The sequence below is a fragment of the Vulpes lagopus genome, chromosome 10 (genome assembly GCF_018345385.1).
Source record: "Vulpes lagopus strain Blue_001 chromosome 10, ASM1834538v1, whole genome shotgun sequence".
NCBI classification, from domain to species: Eukaryota; Metazoa; Chordata; class Mammalia; order Carnivora; family Canidae; genus Vulpes; species Vulpes lagopus.
In genome coordinates, this window is record NC_054833.1 from 97,268,917 (window position 1) to 97,288,836 (window position 19,920).

At 45.9% G+C, this 19,920-nt stretch overlaps 1 protein-coding gene across 1 annotated transcript in view; it reads left to right on the top strand.

Annotated features, from left to right (window-relative positions):
* PKD1L2 (polycystin 1 like 2) overlaps nucleotides 1-16,805 on the top strand; it is an 87,436-nt gene extending 70,631 nt beyond the window's left edge. The window contains exons 33-42 of the mRNA XM_041773043.1: nucleotides 132-269; nucleotides 1,682-1,867; nucleotides 2,804-3,131; nucleotides 4,950-5,083; nucleotides 6,633-6,760; nucleotides 9,214-9,374; nucleotides 12,897-13,107; nucleotides 14,590-14,691; nucleotides 15,248-15,379; nucleotides 16,695-16,805. Coding sequence (XP_041628977.1) covers nucleotides 132-269; nucleotides 1,682-1,867; nucleotides 2,804-3,131; nucleotides 4,950-5,083; nucleotides 6,633-6,760; nucleotides 9,214-9,374; nucleotides 12,897-13,107; nucleotides 14,590-14,691; nucleotides 15,248-15,379; nucleotides 16,695-16,805 — 1,631 coding nt within the window. The remainder of the gene's footprint in view (nucleotides 1-131; nucleotides 270-1,681; nucleotides 1,868-2,803; nucleotides 3,132-4,949; nucleotides 5,084-6,632; nucleotides 6,761-9,213; nucleotides 9,375-12,896; nucleotides 13,108-14,589; nucleotides 14,692-15,247; nucleotides 15,380-16,694) is intronic.
* The last annotated feature ends 3,115 nt before the right edge of the window (nucleotides 16,806-19,920 follow it).

Below are 19,920 nucleotides of genomic sequence, written 5' to 3' on the forward strand. Positions count from 1 at the left end.
TGGAGGGCAGCCCTGGAAAATGGCTCCTGAGGAGGAGGGATGATAGATCCTGATGTTCCTTGTGCGAGAGGACACTTCTGGATGCAAAAGTAGAGGCTGGTTCTACTGTCCTCATGCCCTTGCTTTCACAGACCCTACTGCCTTGTTCCGAGCACGAAGATGCAGCAGAAAGGACATTTACCAGCCACCTTTGACCACTGACATCGAGAAGATGAAAACCACCCATCTCAAGGAACAGAAGGCATTTGCCTTCATCAGAGAAATCTTGGGTAGGCAACCAACGTCACCCACAAGCAGTCTCCCCACTCGCTGGTTGTCAGCACAGAACTGAAGAAGCCCCAGCTTCTCCCCTACACTTAAAATCCCTTGGTGGCCCCACGTGGCCCTTAGGATAAAATCTGAACTCCCTACCGTGGCTCTGCCCACCCTGGGTCACCTCTCCCAGCCCTCTGCGCCCTGAGCTGTGGTCACACCATGTTCTGCAGCTCCTAGGACTCCTTGCACTCTCTGGACCCCAGGCCCTTCCCCAGGCTAATCTAATCTGCCTGGAAAGTACCTTCTCTCCTCCCTGTCTTTTCTTCTGGCTAATTCCTTGTTTTTTAATTCTCAGCCTGAAGGCTTCAGAAAGGCTCTCCAAGGCTACTGACCAGGGCCTTCCAAACATCACTGTGTATCTTAGTCTGGGTTCTCCCATAAGCAGATTGGGGTATAAGTAGTTGGTTTGGGAGGTGATCCTGGGAAACACAGTAAAGTACAGGAGAAAGAAGGGAAGCAATAGAAACTGTGCTGATGAGTGGGTTCCATGAGGGAACTGGAGCTCAGTCCTCTGTGGGGGCATGTAGTACACACCCCCAGGTTGTCACTCACAGGTCAGTGGTGAGGGCTGCTCCCGGGGAGGACATTGACCCTGTAGCACTCCCACCTTGCCTTCCCAATGGCTGAGCACATAGGGCCAGACAAATGCAGAGAGCAGGGGAGTCTGCATAGGAGTAGCAGCATATTACAGAATGAAGAGAGCCCAGGGGTGTGGGCAGAGCCCCAATTCATCCCAGGGAGGGGGTTTCTGGGATGCATATTCCCAGGCCCTGGATCCAGAGATTCTGGGTAAGGCTCTGCATCCCCCACATCCTGATGGCTGCATCCTAAACTAAATCTTTGTATGTAAAGGGCCCTTACACACTCACCTGTCCATAGGTGAGCTCCATGAGGGCAGAGAACACAACTGTCATTGTCATTGCTCCATCCTCAGCATTGCACCATGACGGAGCCTCATTTTTAAAAGATTCTTTTCCAGGAGCATTTATGTAGCATGCATTCTGGGCAGGCACTATTCTTAAGTGCTTTATAAATATTAATTTGTTGACTCACCATCAAAACTTTATGAAATAGAATTATTATCCCCATTTCACAGAGGAGGAGAGTAAAGCAGAGGGGTTAAGTCACTTGTGAAAGGCACATGGCTTGGAAGTGGCAGAGCGAGGATTTGAACCTAGGCGGGAAGCTCATGATCTGTGGACTTCATTCATTCCCACTAAGGATTGGTTCCATTGTCACTAGGGGGTTGAGTAGCTGGTCTGCAAGACCTCGACTATTCTGAGCCACATACCACTTCATTTTTTGCCTTTGGCTTGGTGGAAGTTGGGGACCCTACCTGACCAGGGGCTATGCCTCCCTTTCTCAGCATACCTGGGCTTCCTGTGGATGCTGCTGCTGGTTGCCTATGGGCAGAGGGACCCCAGCACCTACCACTTCAACAGACACCTGGAGCACAGCTTCACTCAAGGCTTTTCAGCTGTGTTAAGCTTCAAGGAGTTCTTCATGTGGGCCAACACCACCCTCGTGAGCAACCTGTACAGTCATTACCCAGGTCCTCTCCCCTCTCCCGTCACCCCAGGACGTGTGTCAGCCCCCTTGTGTAGACTCCTTTCTAGGAACAGGAGTGAGCCACTGTCACCATCAGCCTCACAGAGAACTGATAACCACAAGGCCATATGCTTTGACGGAGAAACCCTCAAAAGGGTGTGTGTGTGCATGAGAGACGGGTCCTAACTCTTCCCTGATGCAGAGTGGAGGGCTTCCTAAATCAGAGATAACCAAGCATGAATCGGCTAGGCAGAAATAGTATACCAGACAGAAAGACAATGTGAGAAAAGGCAAGTCTGAAACATCACAGCACGTTCCTAGAATTATAAAGATTGAGTGTGGCTGCAGTATAAGGTATGAGTTGAGGACCAGTGAGAAGCAAAGCAGGAGAGAGAAATAGGGGCCAATCATGAAGGGTCTCAGAAGTTCATATTTTATGCTTAAGAAAATGGGAAGGTATTGAACAGTTTCTCCATGAGGGAGTAACATAATCAAATTTGCATTTAAGAAGGATCATTCTGGAATCATGGGGAAGTTGGAAGACAGAGTTGTTAGGATGCTGGGGAGAAACGATGGGGCTGATGCAGGGATGAGGGGCAGAGGTGATAGAGAGATGGGTATGGGTGCAGACAACACTGAAGAGAGTTGATGAGCCTTGTTGACCATTAGGATGTAGGCATTGAGGGAAAGGACACAAAGAGTCTCCAAGTTGATGGCTAGGTGGTGGGGGTACCATTCCTCAAGATTATGTAGGAAGTAGACCACACCACACCTAAGGTGGGAAGGTGGTGAGGAATGCAGCCTGTGGTTGGCCATGAACTACTCTTGACTGTTTCTACAATGAAGTAGAACTTCTACTCAAGTTCACATTAGCATCCAGGCCAGGATGCTCTAAGATGACTTTGATGTCTAAACTGACCCACTTGTTTTCCATCTCCAGGCTTTATCACTGATGGGAACTCTAAGCTGGTTGGCAGTGCCCAGATTCGTCAAGTGAGAGTCCGGGAAAACTCTTGCCCTCTTGTCCCACACCTGCAGGCTTCTCTTGACAGATGTCATGCACCATATTCCCTGGATATTGAAGACCTATCAGACTATGGGGAAGGCTGGAATGCCTCTATCCTCAATAACAGCAGGGGCTTTTCCCAGGCGTGGCAATACCAGAGCCAGAGACAACGCCGAGGGTATCCCATCTGGGGCAAACTCACTGTGTACCGGGGAGGAGGTTACGTGGTCCCCTTAGGGACTGATCGCAAAAGCACATCAAGGTAAGACTCACTTGACTCATGTGCGGCCAAGGAAAGCCATTTGTTAGAGTCCAGGTCGGATTAGCTGATGCAGCCAAGCTCATTTATGTCATTGTAGGGAGTGACCAGGGGATTTGGAAGTATTCAGATTATTTCCAGGCCCTGGAAAATGGGGTCTCAGGGTCTCTCTCCAGCACTCTCAGCCTGGTGGGCTGAGTCTGGTGGCTTCTGCTAGAGCCAGTGTAGGGATGGGGAAGTCCACCACACAAAGCCATCCACCATCAGGAAGTGGGAAGCAGTTAAGGCTCTTAACCTTAGCCAAGAATTATGCTTTTATTTGTAGTGACTTACAGTACCAAGGAAGAAGAGTTGGGAGTATTCACTGTTTCTATAGTGGCAGAAGCAAGCCTGCTCTTTGTCTGAAGGATGTCACCTTATCCCCCCGAGCTTGCTCACTACAAACACAGCTTCAGCAAATGCCTTGGGTAAAGCCCAGCCAGGACCTTGCATTCCTGGAATACCCAACATGATTGTGCATGGATATCCACAGCCCATGCCGACTGCCTCTCCCAGCACACTCTAGGGTTAGAGAGCCCTAGGCGTGAAACCCTGGCATTGCTCCTGTTAGTTAGCTGGGTGGCCCCAGGCAAGGTAGTGAGCCCATAGGCACCTCAGTCTTCTCCACTCTATTATCATAACACCAAGGGACACAGGTAACCAACTCCTGGGGAGAACAACTGGCAGGGGTCCCCTGGGATTAAGGACAGGACAGGAATAGTCCATTTCAGCATAAGAGGTGTTTTCCTGCCACTTGCAACAACAGGTATTATCTCTTTTATACTCCAAGCAGGAACATAGACCCAATGGGAAGGGGCATATTTTAAAACAGGCCCATCACTATTGCTGCCAGTAATAACAGCTGTCACTTTTACACACACACACACACACACACACACACACACACACACACTATTGCATTTTCTCTTCACAACGTTCCCAAGGCACTGGAGTTAACACCATTGCAGTTGAGGAAACTGAGTCCTAGAGAGGCTATTAGCTTCCCCATGAGGCAGTCAGGATTTGAACCCCAGTTCTTCCAGCATATACTCTTTCCACACCAGTGGGCAGACCTCCAGAAACTGGTCTCATGTGAACTGCCAACCCAAGAGGGGTCTCAACTGCTGCTACTGCTGTCTGCCTAAGCCCCTGATTTTCTGTGTGGTTCCTCTCACATGGTGATCCTCAAACTTTAAAAGGCATCACAATCCCTGGGAAGGCTCATCAAAACACAAATCCCCAGGCCCCATCCTCAGAGGAGTTTGTTTCAGGAGACTTGGGGTGGGGACTGAGAATCTGCATTTCTACAAAGTTTCCAGATGTGGATGCTGGCAGTATGGGGACACACTTTGAGGACCTCTGCTCTAACGTCCAGGAGACCATGGGTGTCATGACAGTGCACCATTAGTGGGAAACTATGATCACTTGCAAGGGCAGCCCTAAGGCCTTATGGTCCAGGGCATGAAGCAGAGCCAGAGGGATACATTTCTTTTCTTTTTTCTTTTTTCTTTTTTTTATTTATGATAGTCACAGAGAGAGAGAGAGAGAGAGGCAGAGACACAGGCAGAGGGAGAAGCAGGCTCCATGCACCGGGAGCCCGATGTGGGATTCGATCCCGGGTCTCCAGGATCGCGCCCTGGGCCAAAGGCAGGCGCTAAACCTCTGCGCCACCCAGGGATCCCGAGGGATACATTTCTATAGGAAACCCTGGCCTCCTCCTGGGCAGAGGGGGGAGGGAGCCGCTATAGATGGAGATGTCGCTAAATATCCCTCTTCCTACAGAATTCTCCAGTACCTCTTTGACAACACCTGGCTGGACAGCCTGACCAGAGCTGTTTTTGTGGAGTTTACTGTCTACAATGCCAACGTGAACCTGTTCTGCATCATCACTCTGACCCTGGAGACTAGCGCCCTGGGTGGGCAGCCTTGCCTGTGACCTCATCTACAGTGTTCTGGAAGACAGACACCCCTCCCTCTGGGCCAGAGCTCCTGACCAGGCTGGGCCTTGCTGCCCCAGGCCAGAGTTCTGGGGCCAATGGTTGTTTGGGGGGTGGATCTTGGTTCTCCGTAGGCACCTAAAGGCCAGGCTCCAGGGCTGTTCCACTCTTATTCCTAGTTGCCTCCGCTCTCTCTAGACTGTCTCTCAAGATACCCAGAGAGAACCCAGTTGCAGTCTGAAGGCAGCTTATCATCTTGAGCTACCCAGTCTGGGGAATGTGGGTTGGGAGGCTGGCAGAGAAAGGCTGGGGAGGGGGCGAACTGGTAATAGATAATTTCACTTAAAACAGCATTTTACAATTTGTACCTCAAACCTACAGTACAAAGTACATTTCACATCATATTCTAACACACAAATATATATAACTGAGACAAAAGCTTCAAAAATATTTCCCTTCACTACATGTAATGTACTCCAGTATTTTGTGTTCTGTTCCACTTTTCTTCCTACTTCCTGCCTCTGGCCTCTTTTACCCCTATCAAAATCTATGGAAAATACTACCTAAAGCTTCCTCAGCTAATAATTAATTTTCCCCAAATTCAACCACCTCTCCTTTAAATATTAAGCAACTTTTAGTATCCAATAACATTTTTAATAAAACTAATACATGCATATAGTTCTTTAAATTTCAGAACACTGTAAAGTGAAAAATAAAAGGCCTTCAACTTCCATGATTATTGGCCACTGTTAAGAGCTTCTTTCAAATCCTTTGGTGGGGAGGCAGTTATTTTGTATCCTTGTGTTCCTCTACTGCATTTTGCCACCTTTGTGGCTCTTAAGGACCAATTAAACAGCCTGTCCCCAAACACCTCTGATTAAATTATGTGTTTCTACAAATGAGAAGTGAGGGTGGGTTTCAGGTCTGGTTGGTTCAAGCAGTCCATTGATGTCAGCAAGGACCCAGGTTGTTTTTGTCTCTCCATTCTGCCATTCTTGGGTTGACTTTGTCTTCAGAGGCTAAGTAGCCTTATCAAACTGTTTTGTTTTTTTTTAATAATCACTAAAACATCTTTACAATACCACCCCCCAAAAGAAAAGACACAGAAATGGATGAAAGATGATCCAAAAAAAAGGCTGAATTTTAGGCATATTGGTCAATAGATGAATTGATCTTCAGTGAACCCTCTTTAGCTGAACCAGCCTTGAGTAAATTAATGTTAAGTGGGTGAGTGTGCTTTGGCTGGAGGTAACCAAGTGCACGAATGGCTGACACCAGATGCAGAGTATAGGGAGTGGCTCTTCCAGTGCAGCTCCCTGCATCTCCTCTCATATGTCCATGGTCTTTGGCACCCACTATGTGTCCAGTCCCTTGAGTCTGTGGGTCAGAAGGGTCTTTATCTGCTCTTCTGCTCTGGCCAGCCCTCAGAAGGGTCTGAGCTTACATCATGCCACTGATGACTTCCAGTCAGAAATGGTGGCTCTGAGTGGGCAGGTAACCAGGAGTGAGAACATGTTTTGCTTCCCAGGAACCTTCTTCCCACATGCGAACCTGCAGAGCCTGCGCCTGTACCCCTTCACTGACGGCTGGCACCCCTTCGTGGTAGCAGCAGAGGCCATCTACCTCCTGTTTCTTCTCTACTACATGATTGTGCAGGTGAGGGGTGGACTATGACTCCATGGGGATGGAGGCGGCAATGTGTGCCTGTCCCATCTCACACAGCTTCCCCAAAGTGAGGCCTAAAGAAGGGAGAGGGAAACATTCTGCTACCCTCTTGCCATGGCACCCTTTTGGTCCGTCTGTAGTCCTGAGGGACCAGCTCAGGGACCAACTTTTAGTATTTCTCAGGAACTGAGACTCAGAGGGTAGTCTTTCCTGGGCGAGGAAGGGAGAGGAAATGAGAGATTCCAAAAAATGTCAAAGGTGAGAAAGGAGAGAGGTGGCTGTGCCCACAGCCGGTGGTTCACCTGTGGTCCCTGGGAATTAGGAAAAAATCCCCTTTGCCACCTTTAAATGACACCATGTTGCAAAATGAAGGTGCAGATGTTGACAATGTTGGTGGTTTGAGGAAGCTGGGAACTCATCTAAAGCTTGGTATATGCTCTCACCCCTCCCCATAACAAAAATGCAAATCAGACACCTTAAGAGGGCATCCCAACCCCTGCTTAACAGCCACAGCCACTCGAAAGTGAGGATGATATCTTTAGTGTTTTCACCACGTGATAGGCATTACGCAAAAAACCTTGCATGGCTTTTCTCTTTTAATACCAGGAGAAAGGTGCTGTTGGCTTCATTTCACAGAGTAGGAAGCTGAAGTCCAGAGACATGAAGAATTTATTCAAGGCCAAAATTGAACCCAGAGACTGTGACCCCTGAACTTGACACTCAACCCCTCTGTGGCACCATCAGACTCATAAAATCTGGATCCCATGGGGTCTCCGAGTGTCACCAATGCAAACCCAACAGGGAACAGTCATCAAATAACCACCTACGAACATCAAAGGAGGACCATCCACCACCCAACGCCATCCTACCCTCTGGATTGTACATGCCCCCACAACACTTCTTTGCAAAGCCCATAAATCTTTCTAAAAATGCCACTTCTTAAAATCATCCCCCCTTTCTCCATCCCTTTATAATGGAGGCAAACTTAGTCTCTAAGCAGCCAAGAGTAGGGAGGTGGAAGGAAATGACCACAGAAGCTTCTCTTTAGTGGGAGGGAAAAATGGAGGGAAGCCTAGAACTTGCATAGCATAATTCCTTTGACTTGTGACACCTGATGTGGAAACAAGGTTAAATATAAAATCTGCCAATCTAGAAAACCTATCTATCCACAAAGAAAAAAAAATGACTTTAACAAAATTATTTCTTTTTAATAGCGGTAGCTAAATATACATAACATAAAATTCACCACTTTAAACATTTTAAAATGTACAGCTCAGTGGCGTTATGTACATTCACATTGTCATGCAACCATCATCACCAGCCATCTCCAGGATTTTTTTCCTCTTACAAAACTGAAACTGGACCCATTAAACAATAACTCCCTCCCCCCAAAAACAACCCCACTGCCTCCGAAGAAAACAATGTTTCTTATTGAGTCAGCATCACTACAATGTGATGCACATCCCAGGAAATCTGCTAGCAGATTCCAAAGACAGAAAGGAATCTCACCCTTGCATATTGCCAGGCAAATAAGACTCATTACATATTCATTCTTAAAATAAACACTAATTAATCCTCAAGAGGATTTACGGCAGCATCTGTCCCACTAGTCTACCCTAAATTCACCTGGTAATTGGGGCTGCCACTTGTGTTTGCCAACTGCCTTTATTAAAAGGAAAAATAAATGTACATGTTCACAATAGGAGGTAATTTTGCAACCTGGAGGTAGGTGCCTACCATTTGGCTCCTACCCTCCCAGGGAAACTGAGAGTGAATGGAACTATCTCCCTTCTTTTATATATATATATGTATATATATATATATATTTCTATATATATATTTTTTTATTGGAGTTCAATTTGCCAACATATAGTATAACACCCAGTGCTCATTCAATCAAGTGCCCCCCTCAGTGCCCGTCACCCAACTATCTCCCTTCATGATTCATGATAGCACCTCAAAGAGAAAGCTTCCAGGTCCTTTAGAAAAATATACCTGAGGCTAGTTTAACTTTCAAAAAGGATTTACATACATCTCAAAAGGGCAGAGAAAGAATATACAATTACATAGTGCTCTATGTATACATAGTGCTCTATGAAAGAAAGGGTGGGAGGGTCTTTCCCATTCCCCAATTTTTTGCATCAGAAATAATTAAATGTTTTTCTTATCAGATTCTGTATTTACTCTTATGTACCTCCAAAATTCTGCAGCCCAAGTTGGTTATGAAAGCAGATGGCTGCTTTCATAACCAGTCTGTGCACAAGGCTGGAGAGAGGCTCCAGGCACTCCATGCACGTGGGGCTAGGGCTTTGAGAAGCCTCTCCAGGAGACAGTAGGCCCCTGCTGGGGGGTCATCTGGGGTGGTTCGGAGAGTCATGGTGGAAGGGATGGGGAGGCACAGTTCTGGGTACAGCATTTGGCAGAACCTCCAGCTCCTTTCCCAGGGCAAGCTCATGAGAAAACAGAAGTGGTGCTATTTCCATAGCAAGTGGAATCTTCTGGAGCTGACCATCATCCTAGCCAGTTGGAGTGCCCTGGCAATGTTTGCGAAGAGGGCCATCCTGGCAGAACGGGACATCCAGCACTACAGGAGCCACGGGGAGGAGTAAGTGGCTCTGCCTCAGCCCTCAACTCCCACACTAGACCTGCTTCCTCCAGCTCCATGGCCCCAGGGTCTGGGGGGGTGGGGGACGGAGGGCAGCTTTTGAAATCTTACTGATCCTTAGAGGATCGGGGTCACTCTTTAAAAAAGGAACTATAACTACCACTTAGATTCAGGTTTGGGGCCTGACACATATACAGTTGGAAAGGGCTTTTTGAAGACAAAATAGAACAATTTCTTACTTTTTTGCAAATCTGACCCAAACATAAAACCATGGGACATGCTGTTAAGGTTCCCTCCCAAAAGATGTAGCCCACCAGTGTGGACACATCTGCTACCATTTACAAAGTGTCTACTCTGCTGGTCATGATGCACTAGCTTCTCAGATGCTTGCAAGAACTCAACATCGTGGTAGACGCTATTGCTATCCAATTGTGGGTTTGCCTCTTGGTGGGTGTTGAGCCAAAAGATATGACCAAGCAAAAAGAGCAGGAAAAGGAAGGATTTTACTTGCAACAAGTAAAGGAGAACACTGAAGATCTTTCCCAAAGCATTGTCTCCCCAAACAACAAAATTAGGGAGGTTTTAAGGTAAGGATCAATACATATTCATCGAGGCCTTGTGCACACAATGGGAAATACAGCACGGAATTGAGGCAGAAGTCACCTTGGGGTAACTGAGTCCTGGTCAAAGTTACTAGGAAGGCAAAGGTCATCATTATCAATTCTCTGGCTTCAGTTGGTTTGGTATCTGAGTACTCAAGGGGGTTTAGATCCTGCAGAGAACTCAAGAATGCACATCAGGTCTATCTTGGCTTTGTTTTATTACTGACTGCCCCTGATAGGATCAGACTATCTCCCAGCCTGATAATGGCTGTTTTATTCTTAGATTCATTCTCAAGGTGGGTGGGGGCTTAAGATGACTTCCTTTGTCAGAAAAGCTAGGTCTGTCTTTCTGTTTCTGGGGTTCCCTAAACTCTTTCTGCTTACATTATCACTACTCCATTTTACAAATAAAGATATTGAAGCTCACAGAGGTAACGTCCCCATGGTCACACGGCTAAAAGGTGGCAGAGAAGTAATTTAAACCTAGCTTACGTGAGGGACTCAGTCAGCAGAATGTGCAACTTTTGACTCTGGGGTTGTAAGTTTGAGCCTCTTGGCTTGAGATTACTTAATAATTAAATCTTTAAGGGGTAGCTGGCTGGCTCAGTCAGTAGAACATATGACTCCTAAGATCATGAGTTTGAGCCCCATGTTGGCTGCAGAGATTACTTAAAAATAAAATCTTAAAAAAAATTTTTTTTTAAACCCCAAATACCTAGCTTGTGTGACTCTAGGATCCCAACCCTTCCATTAAACCATTGTGTTTCTTGACTCATTCACTGACTTTATTGATACGGATAACATTTATTTATTGTTGGATGTTATACAGTTATAAAAACACCACTTTAACAGTATTATCTCATCTGCTTTAATCTTCCCAAAACTTTTAAAAGATCAACATCCATTTCTTACAGAGAAGGAAATTGAGGCTCAGAAAAGATGTCTGTCCGAGGTCACACAATTTGGAAATGGAAATACAAGGCCTTTAATTTGAACTCTGCATTCCTAACCTCCCACCCTATTGCTGGCTCATTTAGCTCACAAACCCTAAGCTCTAAATGGTATAAGAGCGTTAGATGTTTTAAATGAGGCAGGAGAAAGGTGCCACAGGAGCCAAAGGAGGAAGCAGCAATCCATACCAGCAGCCCCAGTCTGCTCAAAGGGAAGGATAATGCTGGAAGGCAGGAGATTAGGTAGAAGGATAACTTTCATTCAGGCGCTTACTGCTTTTACAAACTTAAGATCAGGGCACCTGGGTGGCTCAGTCGGTTAAGCATCTGCCTTCCGCTCAGGTCAGGATCACAGGGTTCTGGGATAGAGTCCTGCATTGGGCTCCCTGCACAGTGAAGTGTCTGCTCCTCCCTCTGCATCTGCCCCTCCCCTGGCGTGTGCTCTGTCTCACTCACTCTCTCTCCAATAAATAAATAAAATCTTTAAAAACACACACACATAAAAACTAGAGATCATATAATTCTGTTCCGTAATGATGGATAGTTGGAAGAAAGGCAGGCAGAGACAGGGGGCCCTGCCCTAAGAGAAAACCACCCTTAAAAGGATTTTACACCACCCTGGAAGGAGCCCTCCACCCTTTCACAATGATGGGTAACAAAAGCCTGATTGGATGACAGGCTCAGGGAGGGTTAATCAGATTACAAGAACTCAGCCAACAAGCCCATAAAAACCCGGAGGCTTAGAAATTCTGGTGTCAAGCCTCTCAGGTTCCCTCCCTCTTCAGGAACTTTGTACTATCACATTACTATTGCTCAATAAACTTTGATTTGCTGCCCACCACTTTTTTATCTGGTCTACCTCTTCACTCTTCGAACCAGCATGACCAAGAACCATGGGCACCAAAGAAAAGGAAATCCTGTAACAATAGCCTGTTCTCTATCCATGTCACTAGATATATATAGGTCTATTCCATTTTATTTATTTATTTTTAAGTAGGCTCCATGTTCAGTGTGGAGCCCAACACAGGGCTTAACCTCACGACCCTGAGATCAAGACCTGAGCTGAGAACAAGAGTGAGACGCTTAACCGACTGAGCCTCTCAGGCATCCTTGATTCTATGACATTTTAACAACACACCAATATTAAGACTGAATTAAAAGTACAAAGGTACAAAGGGAATGAAGTGTAGGATAGAAGGGCAGGAAGGACCCAGACTTTGGGATCAGACATGCCTGGATTCCAACTCTCATTCTTCTACCACTAGTTATGTCACTAGCTCTGTGACCTTGTGCCAATCTTAATCCATATCTGTAGAGACAGCAGTACTTAACCTTATCCAGTGGTCTTGGAGGTCAAATGAGACAGGGCAGTTGAGGTTCATTAGGCCCTTACTTGGCACAGAAATTAAATGGTACTTCCATTGTTCTTTCAAAGGAAGATATACACTCAGACAAGTGTGAGGGAGGACGTGGCACCTAGGGACCCCAAACCAGGAAGAGAGGCTCACAGAATGCCCTCACTTCTATCTTCTTGATGCTGGAAGGATTCCTCCTTTCCCATTCTTCCAAAGCTCTTCAGCCATAAACCAAAAATGCTAGGTAATGGTCCCATGACTACCATCAACATCATCATACCTGTCAGAGGCATCATCCCACCATCTTCCTTATTACCTTCACCATCATCCTCACCACCAGCATCACCCCTATCATTATCACCACTATCACCTCCCTCATTATCATCATCATTCATATCATAACCATCATCCCCACCATCACCATCATCACCAGTTCATCATCACCTAGCTGGGGGAATTGGACCAGTTCTACCTCCTAGACCTACTGTGGGACGTGATGGGCCTCTGAGATCATCATAAATCCAATCCTGCATCCTGGGCTCAATTGATCCCAAATGAGCTCTGGGTGAGCTACTCATAGTCTCTGAGATCCCGTCTTCCCTTTTGGTCCCACAGGGGGATCAGTTTCAGTGAGACAGCAGCGGCTGATGCTGCCCTTGGGTACATCATTGCCTTCCTGGTACTGCTGTCCACAGTGAAGCTTTGGCATCTGCTCAGGTTGAACCCCAAAATGAACATGATCACATCAGCCCTGCGCCGTGCTTGGGGGGACATTTCGGGGTTTATCATCGTCATCCTCATCATGCTTCTGGCTTACTCCATTGCGGTGAGTCGTCCCTTTGGTAAAACCGTCAGGGCTGGTCTCCTTGGAAGCAAAGGCTTTTCAGTGGTGGGGAGTTGAGGGTTAGGGTTAAGAAGATTTTGGTACCTGAGGGAGATGATGGATCTTCTGAGTCCAAGGCTTTTTAGCTGGAGCTCATAAACTGGCCACCCCACATGGCAAAGGCTGGAGACCTCAGGTAAGAGTGAGGAGGAATAATCTCTAAGACTAAAAGGGCCAACTACCTCCAATAAAGGATTCTTTTCTGTATCTAGATCCTACCTGGATATGCCAGTTCTCTTGACATCCCAATTGTTCAGACATGCACAGAATATTCCCTTTGTGGGGGGATGTGGAGATGAATTGTGAGGACAGATACATCCACAGGCCATGTCACTGCCTGATGCCTTACACTTGGGGCGTGAACTTAGGGCCAAAAATCATTCCATTCAGTCCCTGGACACTGAAAGCATTTTGGCAATCACAACTCCTTTGTGAATGAAAAAAACATTGCACTGTCAACTCTTTTATTATCAATTAATGTGGGAAACAAACGCCTTCTACTACATCTTGATCTCTATCTAATTATACCCTCCATCCTCTCCAAGTCCACATTCTCCATTATACCATGGCTCCCACTCCTCTGTGACCCTCCCCTCAATCCTGACCCACTCTCTACCCCAACCCCTCCAATCTCACTTTCCACCATCCCTGACCTCCACACAACCTGATGATCCCTCTTATTCTGGTCCCCACTCCCTGTCTAAGCCTCTCCTTCCATTCCTCATCCTTTTCCTGTCCCTATAATCTCAACCCTGACTCCCTAATCTCTGACCCTACTCCATCTTCCTCTCTCACCCTTAGAAATGGGGTGAGGTGCATTGATGCAGTGGTGGAGGGTATATACTAAAAAGCTAGAGTCTGGTTTTATCAAAAATACTCCACCTGACCCCTTAATTCATGTGGATTTATTCAGTCCTTGATCTTCAGTGCAGGAGCTGCAGGGACACTGCAGTGTCCCCTGGGACCAGAAGTCACTAACTCAGAGCCAAGGGAGTGCTGGGCCTCCCTGACACAATAGCAGAAATCTTTGGGGGGAAGGATGCTGTGCTAAGGAGGAAATACAGTGGCGGTGGGGAAAGCCCTGCCCAGACAGAAGCCTCTTGTCATCCAACCCAACGGCCCCAGAGCAAAGAGGTTAGGGCCTCAAAGAGCCCAGTTTCATCCTTGAGGCTTAGAGCAACCATCTGAGTGAACACAACAGTGGCCTAGTGCGTGATGCCTGAGCCCCAGAGGTGCATACACACCCCTAACAGAGCTGGGTATGTACACACACCCACTTGCAAGCCCCTGTAAGGACAGACGGCTTTGCCAGGCCAAGGATATGGCTGACCCAGGACACTGACTCTACTGTCAAACAGGCATCGGGGCTGGGGTGGGAGGTCACTTGGTTTCCTTCTGTGTTCATGAGGACTCTTTCCATAACAGTCAAACTTAATATTTGGTTGGAAACTCCGTTCCTACAAAACCCTCTTTGATGCAGCAGAAACAATGATCAGCCTTCAGCTCGGAATCTTTAACTACGAGGAGGTAATGGGGTATGGTGGGGTGAGGGATATGGACACTACCATGTATACCAAGCCTTTGTGAAAGTTAGAAAAAGCACCCTCCTCAAGTGCCTCCTCCTGGGTAGATGTTGCCCCTTGGGTCCATGGCCTGGCAAGCACAGGGCAGCTTTGAACAATGAACAGGGAACAAAGGAAAGTTCCCCTTCCTCTAGGCAGGCACGTCCATACTAGGGCTGTAGCTTGCCCCGGGGACCCTGCTTACTAGAGAACATCAGGTACTGGCTACTCAGGAGAGGGCTGAGCTGGGAGGTATCTAGAAGGGAATGTTCCCGGCCCTAGCCAGAAATGGTAGCCATATTTGAAAATGGTAGCAGTAGGGAGTAGGGGGTGTTGGCTTTTCCCTCTCCTGGTAGCTCCTTATGGACTGCCCATACTTTCAGCTGCCATCCGGCAGGGGACCCTCCTGGTTCCAGTCTCTGCCTAGTCTGAGAACCAGTTTCCCCTCTGAGAGTGCCTATGGGGAAGTGACTGCTGAGACACAGGACTCCTGGGGATGACTCCGGCTTTCTTCCTGACAGGTCCTGGACTACAGCCCAGTGCTTGGCTCCTTCCTGATTGGGTCCTGCATCATTTTCATGACATTTGTGGTGCTGAATCTATTTATCTCTGTCATTCTGGTGGCCTTCAATGAGGAGCAAAAAAATGATCAGGTGAGTCCCTCTGGCCTATTTTTCAACAGTCCCTGACCTTGAACTAGGAAGATACTGAGTAGCATTAGACATAAAGGGGATTTAAGAGACACTGAGACCTCCCCAAGCCCTCATTTCATAGGAGGGGAAACAGGTCCAGAAGGAAGGAATTACTTCTTGAGACTACAAGCAAATGAAGGACAGACCAGAATTGGGTCTCCTGATTTCCAAGGTGGCAGTCCAGTGATTCTCAGCCCTGCGTGTACATTAGAATCTCTGGGTGAATGAGTCAAGCTCTGGTATTTTTGATATCTTCCCATGTGATTGCAATATACAGCTGAAGCAGAGAACCTGTTAAAAATTATTAAAGCAGATAACTTAAGTGATACAAACTTTAACACTTCATGAAGTAGACAGTCTCCATTCAGAGAAGTACAAACAGGGTGGAAGGCAAGAAGCTTTTATAGGATAAAGAATAGAGAACAAGGAAGAGAAAAATTTTTTTAAAAGATCTGATTGGCTGGAGCCACAGAGTCAACCTTGTTTGGAGTAAGATAGAAAAGAAGTATAGACCCCAGAAGTGGCTTGGTGTTTCGGTCCTGGCTAGCCTGGTATACTGCATTTTGGGCAGGGGAGCATTTATAGGGACACAAAAGTTCTGTAAACTTCAGTTTGCTGACATGGCACACCAGGCAGGACCAGCTCCATCTTGGGCTTAGAAATTTTTCCTTTAAAGATTTTATTTATTCATGAGAGACACAAAGAGAGAGGCAGAGATATAAGCAGAGGGAAAAGCAGGCTCCCTGCAGGGAGCCTGATGCAGGACTCAATCCCAGGACCCTGGGATCATGACCTGAGCCGAAGGCAAACACTCAACCACTGACCCACCCAGGTGTTTCTTGGGATTAGAGATTTATTGCAACAAGTCATATGGTAACTAGTTTAAATTTTGAGAAGCTGTGGCAAACTACTTTGCAAAGCAGCTGCACTGTTTCATATTTCCAGCAGCAATGCACAAGGTTCTTTGTACATAAATTCGTAAGAGCCTCTGCTGGGGGTGGTAGAAGGAATTTTTATTATTCTCATCAGAGGGAAAAAAGGAACTTCCTGGGGAATAAGTGGGAGCACACACTCTTGGAATTCCCAGAAAAGGGAGAATCTCTACAAAAAAAAAAAAAAGAAAAAAGAAAAGAAAAGAAAAAAAGACTCTAAAGAGTGAAGTGACTTTGGCAGAGACCTAATTGGACAATAAAGCCATGGTTTCACCTTAGAAAGAAAAGCCCCCAAAGAGGATGGTTCTAGGTATGTCACATGGGCTTTTTTTCCCCCCCTTCAGCTGTCGGAAGAAGGAGAGATTGTCGATTTGTTACTGATGAAAATACTCGGTTTCTTGGCTATTAAACGTAAAAGAGAGGAGCCTGGAAGCAGCAGTGAGCAGCCCAAGTAGCCATCAGAGGCGGGGGCCCCCTCCACCTGCATCAGCTGCGCTCAAAGTTCAAACTCTTCATGCACACATGAACATCTTTAGAAGGAAGATGGCCAGAGCCTTGGACCTATGCTTACTGGTGATTCTATAGTCTCTCTGTATGTTCTCCCGTGTGCATAGAAAAGTCACCAAGTCTGACAAGTGAAAAAAATAAATATATATACAGATACATGCAATTACCACTACTGTGATAGACTGTTTGTTCAAATGTATTTCCTTCTAGAAATAAAACAAATATTGTCTGGAGTTTGGGTAAAAATCATCTCTATAGACTATTTAATCTTCTTGGTTGGTCAGGGGTTGGTTCTGAATGATTCCAGTTCAGGGTTTCTCAAAATCTATCCAAGAGATGTTAATGGCTGTTAGAGAAGTTGGCTACATTTGCCGGAACAAAGTACCACAAACTAGTTGGCTTAAAACAACAGAAATTTACATTCTCTGTTTTGGAAGCTAGAGCCCCAAATCAAGGTGTCAAGGGGGGGACATCCTCTCTCTGAAGACTCTGGAGAACAGTCTTCTCTTCCAGCTCTAGTGTCCTTTGGTGTTCCTTGGCTTATAGACATTCTAATCTCTGTGTCATCACATGGCCTCCTTTGTATCTGTCCTGGTTTTCTTCTTCTTCTTTTTTTTTTAATATTTTATTTATTTGAGAGAGAGCATGAGGAGGGGTGAAGGGTAGAGAGAGAAGTAGACACCTTACTGGACAGGAAGCCTGATGCAGGGTTTGGTCCCAAGGCTCCCAAGCTGAAGGCACTTAATCACTGAGCCACCCAGGCGCCCCTCTTTTCCTCATCTTACAAATTGTCTCGTCATACTGGATTGAGGGCCCATCCTACTCTATTATGACCTTATCTTAACAAATTACATCTGCAACAACCCTATTCCCAAATTAGATCACATTGTGAGTACTGGGGGTTAGGACTTCAACATATCTCTTTAGGGAACAAAATTCATCATAACAGGCATCATTCCCCCGGAAATGTTTCTGAATCAAATAAATGCGAGAAATGCTAGATTAAAAAAGGTCACACAAGTTCTTTAGCATGGGAATTGTCAGAGTTTTTAATATGCTAAATGGGCACTGTGAGTCTCCTGGGATGAGATGAGCACAAGAGATAAAGAGTATAATGACTCCTGAACCCTTCTGAGGCATCCAGTACTGCAGCAACCTTAGTCAGAGTTAGTGTTCTTTAGACAATACTTTGGGAATTGTTGATTTACATCAATGGTTCTCAGCCTTGGCTGCATGCTAGACTCCCCAGACTTCATTCCAATGCATCAGAACCTTTGGGCTAGGACCCAGGCAATAATAGTTTTAAAGTCTCCCCAGGTGATTCCAATGGGCAGTCAGACTTGATAATCAGACTCAATAACCATGCTCTAAATTCTGAGAACCACAGACCTAAATAAGAAAAGGCTTTCAGGTGTCTGTGTGGATAAGGGCACATTTCTCCTCCCCCATGCAGGGGACGCACAGCACATAGCCTCTTCAGCTCACCCATCTGGTACCTCTTCCTCACTCATCTGTGGTAACAGATTCTCCAGTTTGCCTGCCCCAAATTCATCCCATGCTTTCCTCATTGCTATCAGAACCCAACTTTGTTCAGGGAGACATCTATTCCTTTCCCACATGACTCATGGGAAGGTGACCCTGTTGCTACCTAAGGCAAATCCTGATGTCTTAGTAATAGTGATCCATTTCCCTTGACAGTGAGGGATTTAGGGTAGTCACAGGACCCAGTTCCAGCAAATGAAAAATGAAGTCTCCAGGATACTTTCTGGAAAGGTCTACTTAATAATAAAGAGACACCACAGACATGGGGCCTTATGCTGCTAGACATTTTCTGGTTTAAGCAAGACTCCTGGAACTTTGGCAGCTATTTTGAGACCATAGGGAATAATCTGAACATAGCAGAATAGAAAGGTGAGAGGAACATGGATGTTTGATGACTAACTTAACCCTGGAACTGAACTATTGCCTTCTGTCTGGATGAGAGCTTAAATGTTTTTGTGCCGGTTAAATCAGGATCCTACCCTGATAGTTAAAAACAAAAACAAAAACAATGGATCCTTTATTATAAAGACCCATACAACATAGAACATATGCAAAACCTTGGGGATTTCATTGTCTTCTATCCAAGTAAAAGTCCATCATCCATTCTTTATTGTGCCAGATATGAACATGAGCTATATGGGCAGAGATATTCATCAAATACCCCATAGCAAGGTGTACACACATGTCCTGATAGACTGGTACAGAGACCAGACATGTATAGTTTGTTTTATTTTATTTGTTTAAGATTTTATTTATGAGAGAGAGAAAACATGTGAGTGTGTGCACACAAGTGGGGGTGGGCGGGGGAGAAGCAGACTCCCCGCTGAGTAGGGAGCCCAATGCAGGCCTCTACCCCAGGACCCTGAGATCATGACCTGAGCTGAAGGTAAATGCTTAACTGACTGAGCCACTCAGGCACCCTCATATAGTCTGTTTTACTTTTTTTTTTTTTAAAGATTTTATTTATTTATTCATGAGACACACACACACACAGAGAAGCAGAGACACAGGCAGAGGGAGAAGCAGGCTCCATGCAGGGAGCCCAAGGTGGGACTCGATACCAGGACGCCGGGATCACACTCTGAGCCAAAGGCAGATGCTCAACTGCTGAGCCACCCAGGGGTCCCTATAGTCTGTTTTAAATAGGAAAAGTTCTAAGATTCTGAAAATCTTAGAACAAAAGGTTCTGGAGAAGTTGTAAGTTCTTCATCTCTCTCATCTTTCCCATCTACTCTTCCCTCTTTTACTGACTGTAAATATCAAACTGGCAGCTCATCCAATTGTATTGTTATGAGAGAGAAAAAAAAAGGGATGAGTGGGTCCCTCTTAAGACACTTGAAAGAGAAAACCATGTGCAAGTTTCAGGCGTCTGTATGTACCAAACATGCTGAGATGACTTTTCAAGTCACAAGCCATGGATGTTACAAAGATTATCAGTTACGAAAAAAGAGAATTTTTGATTATTCTAATGCTTATTAATTTTTAAAAATGACACATTTCCTATTGTTTTAGTGAAGATCG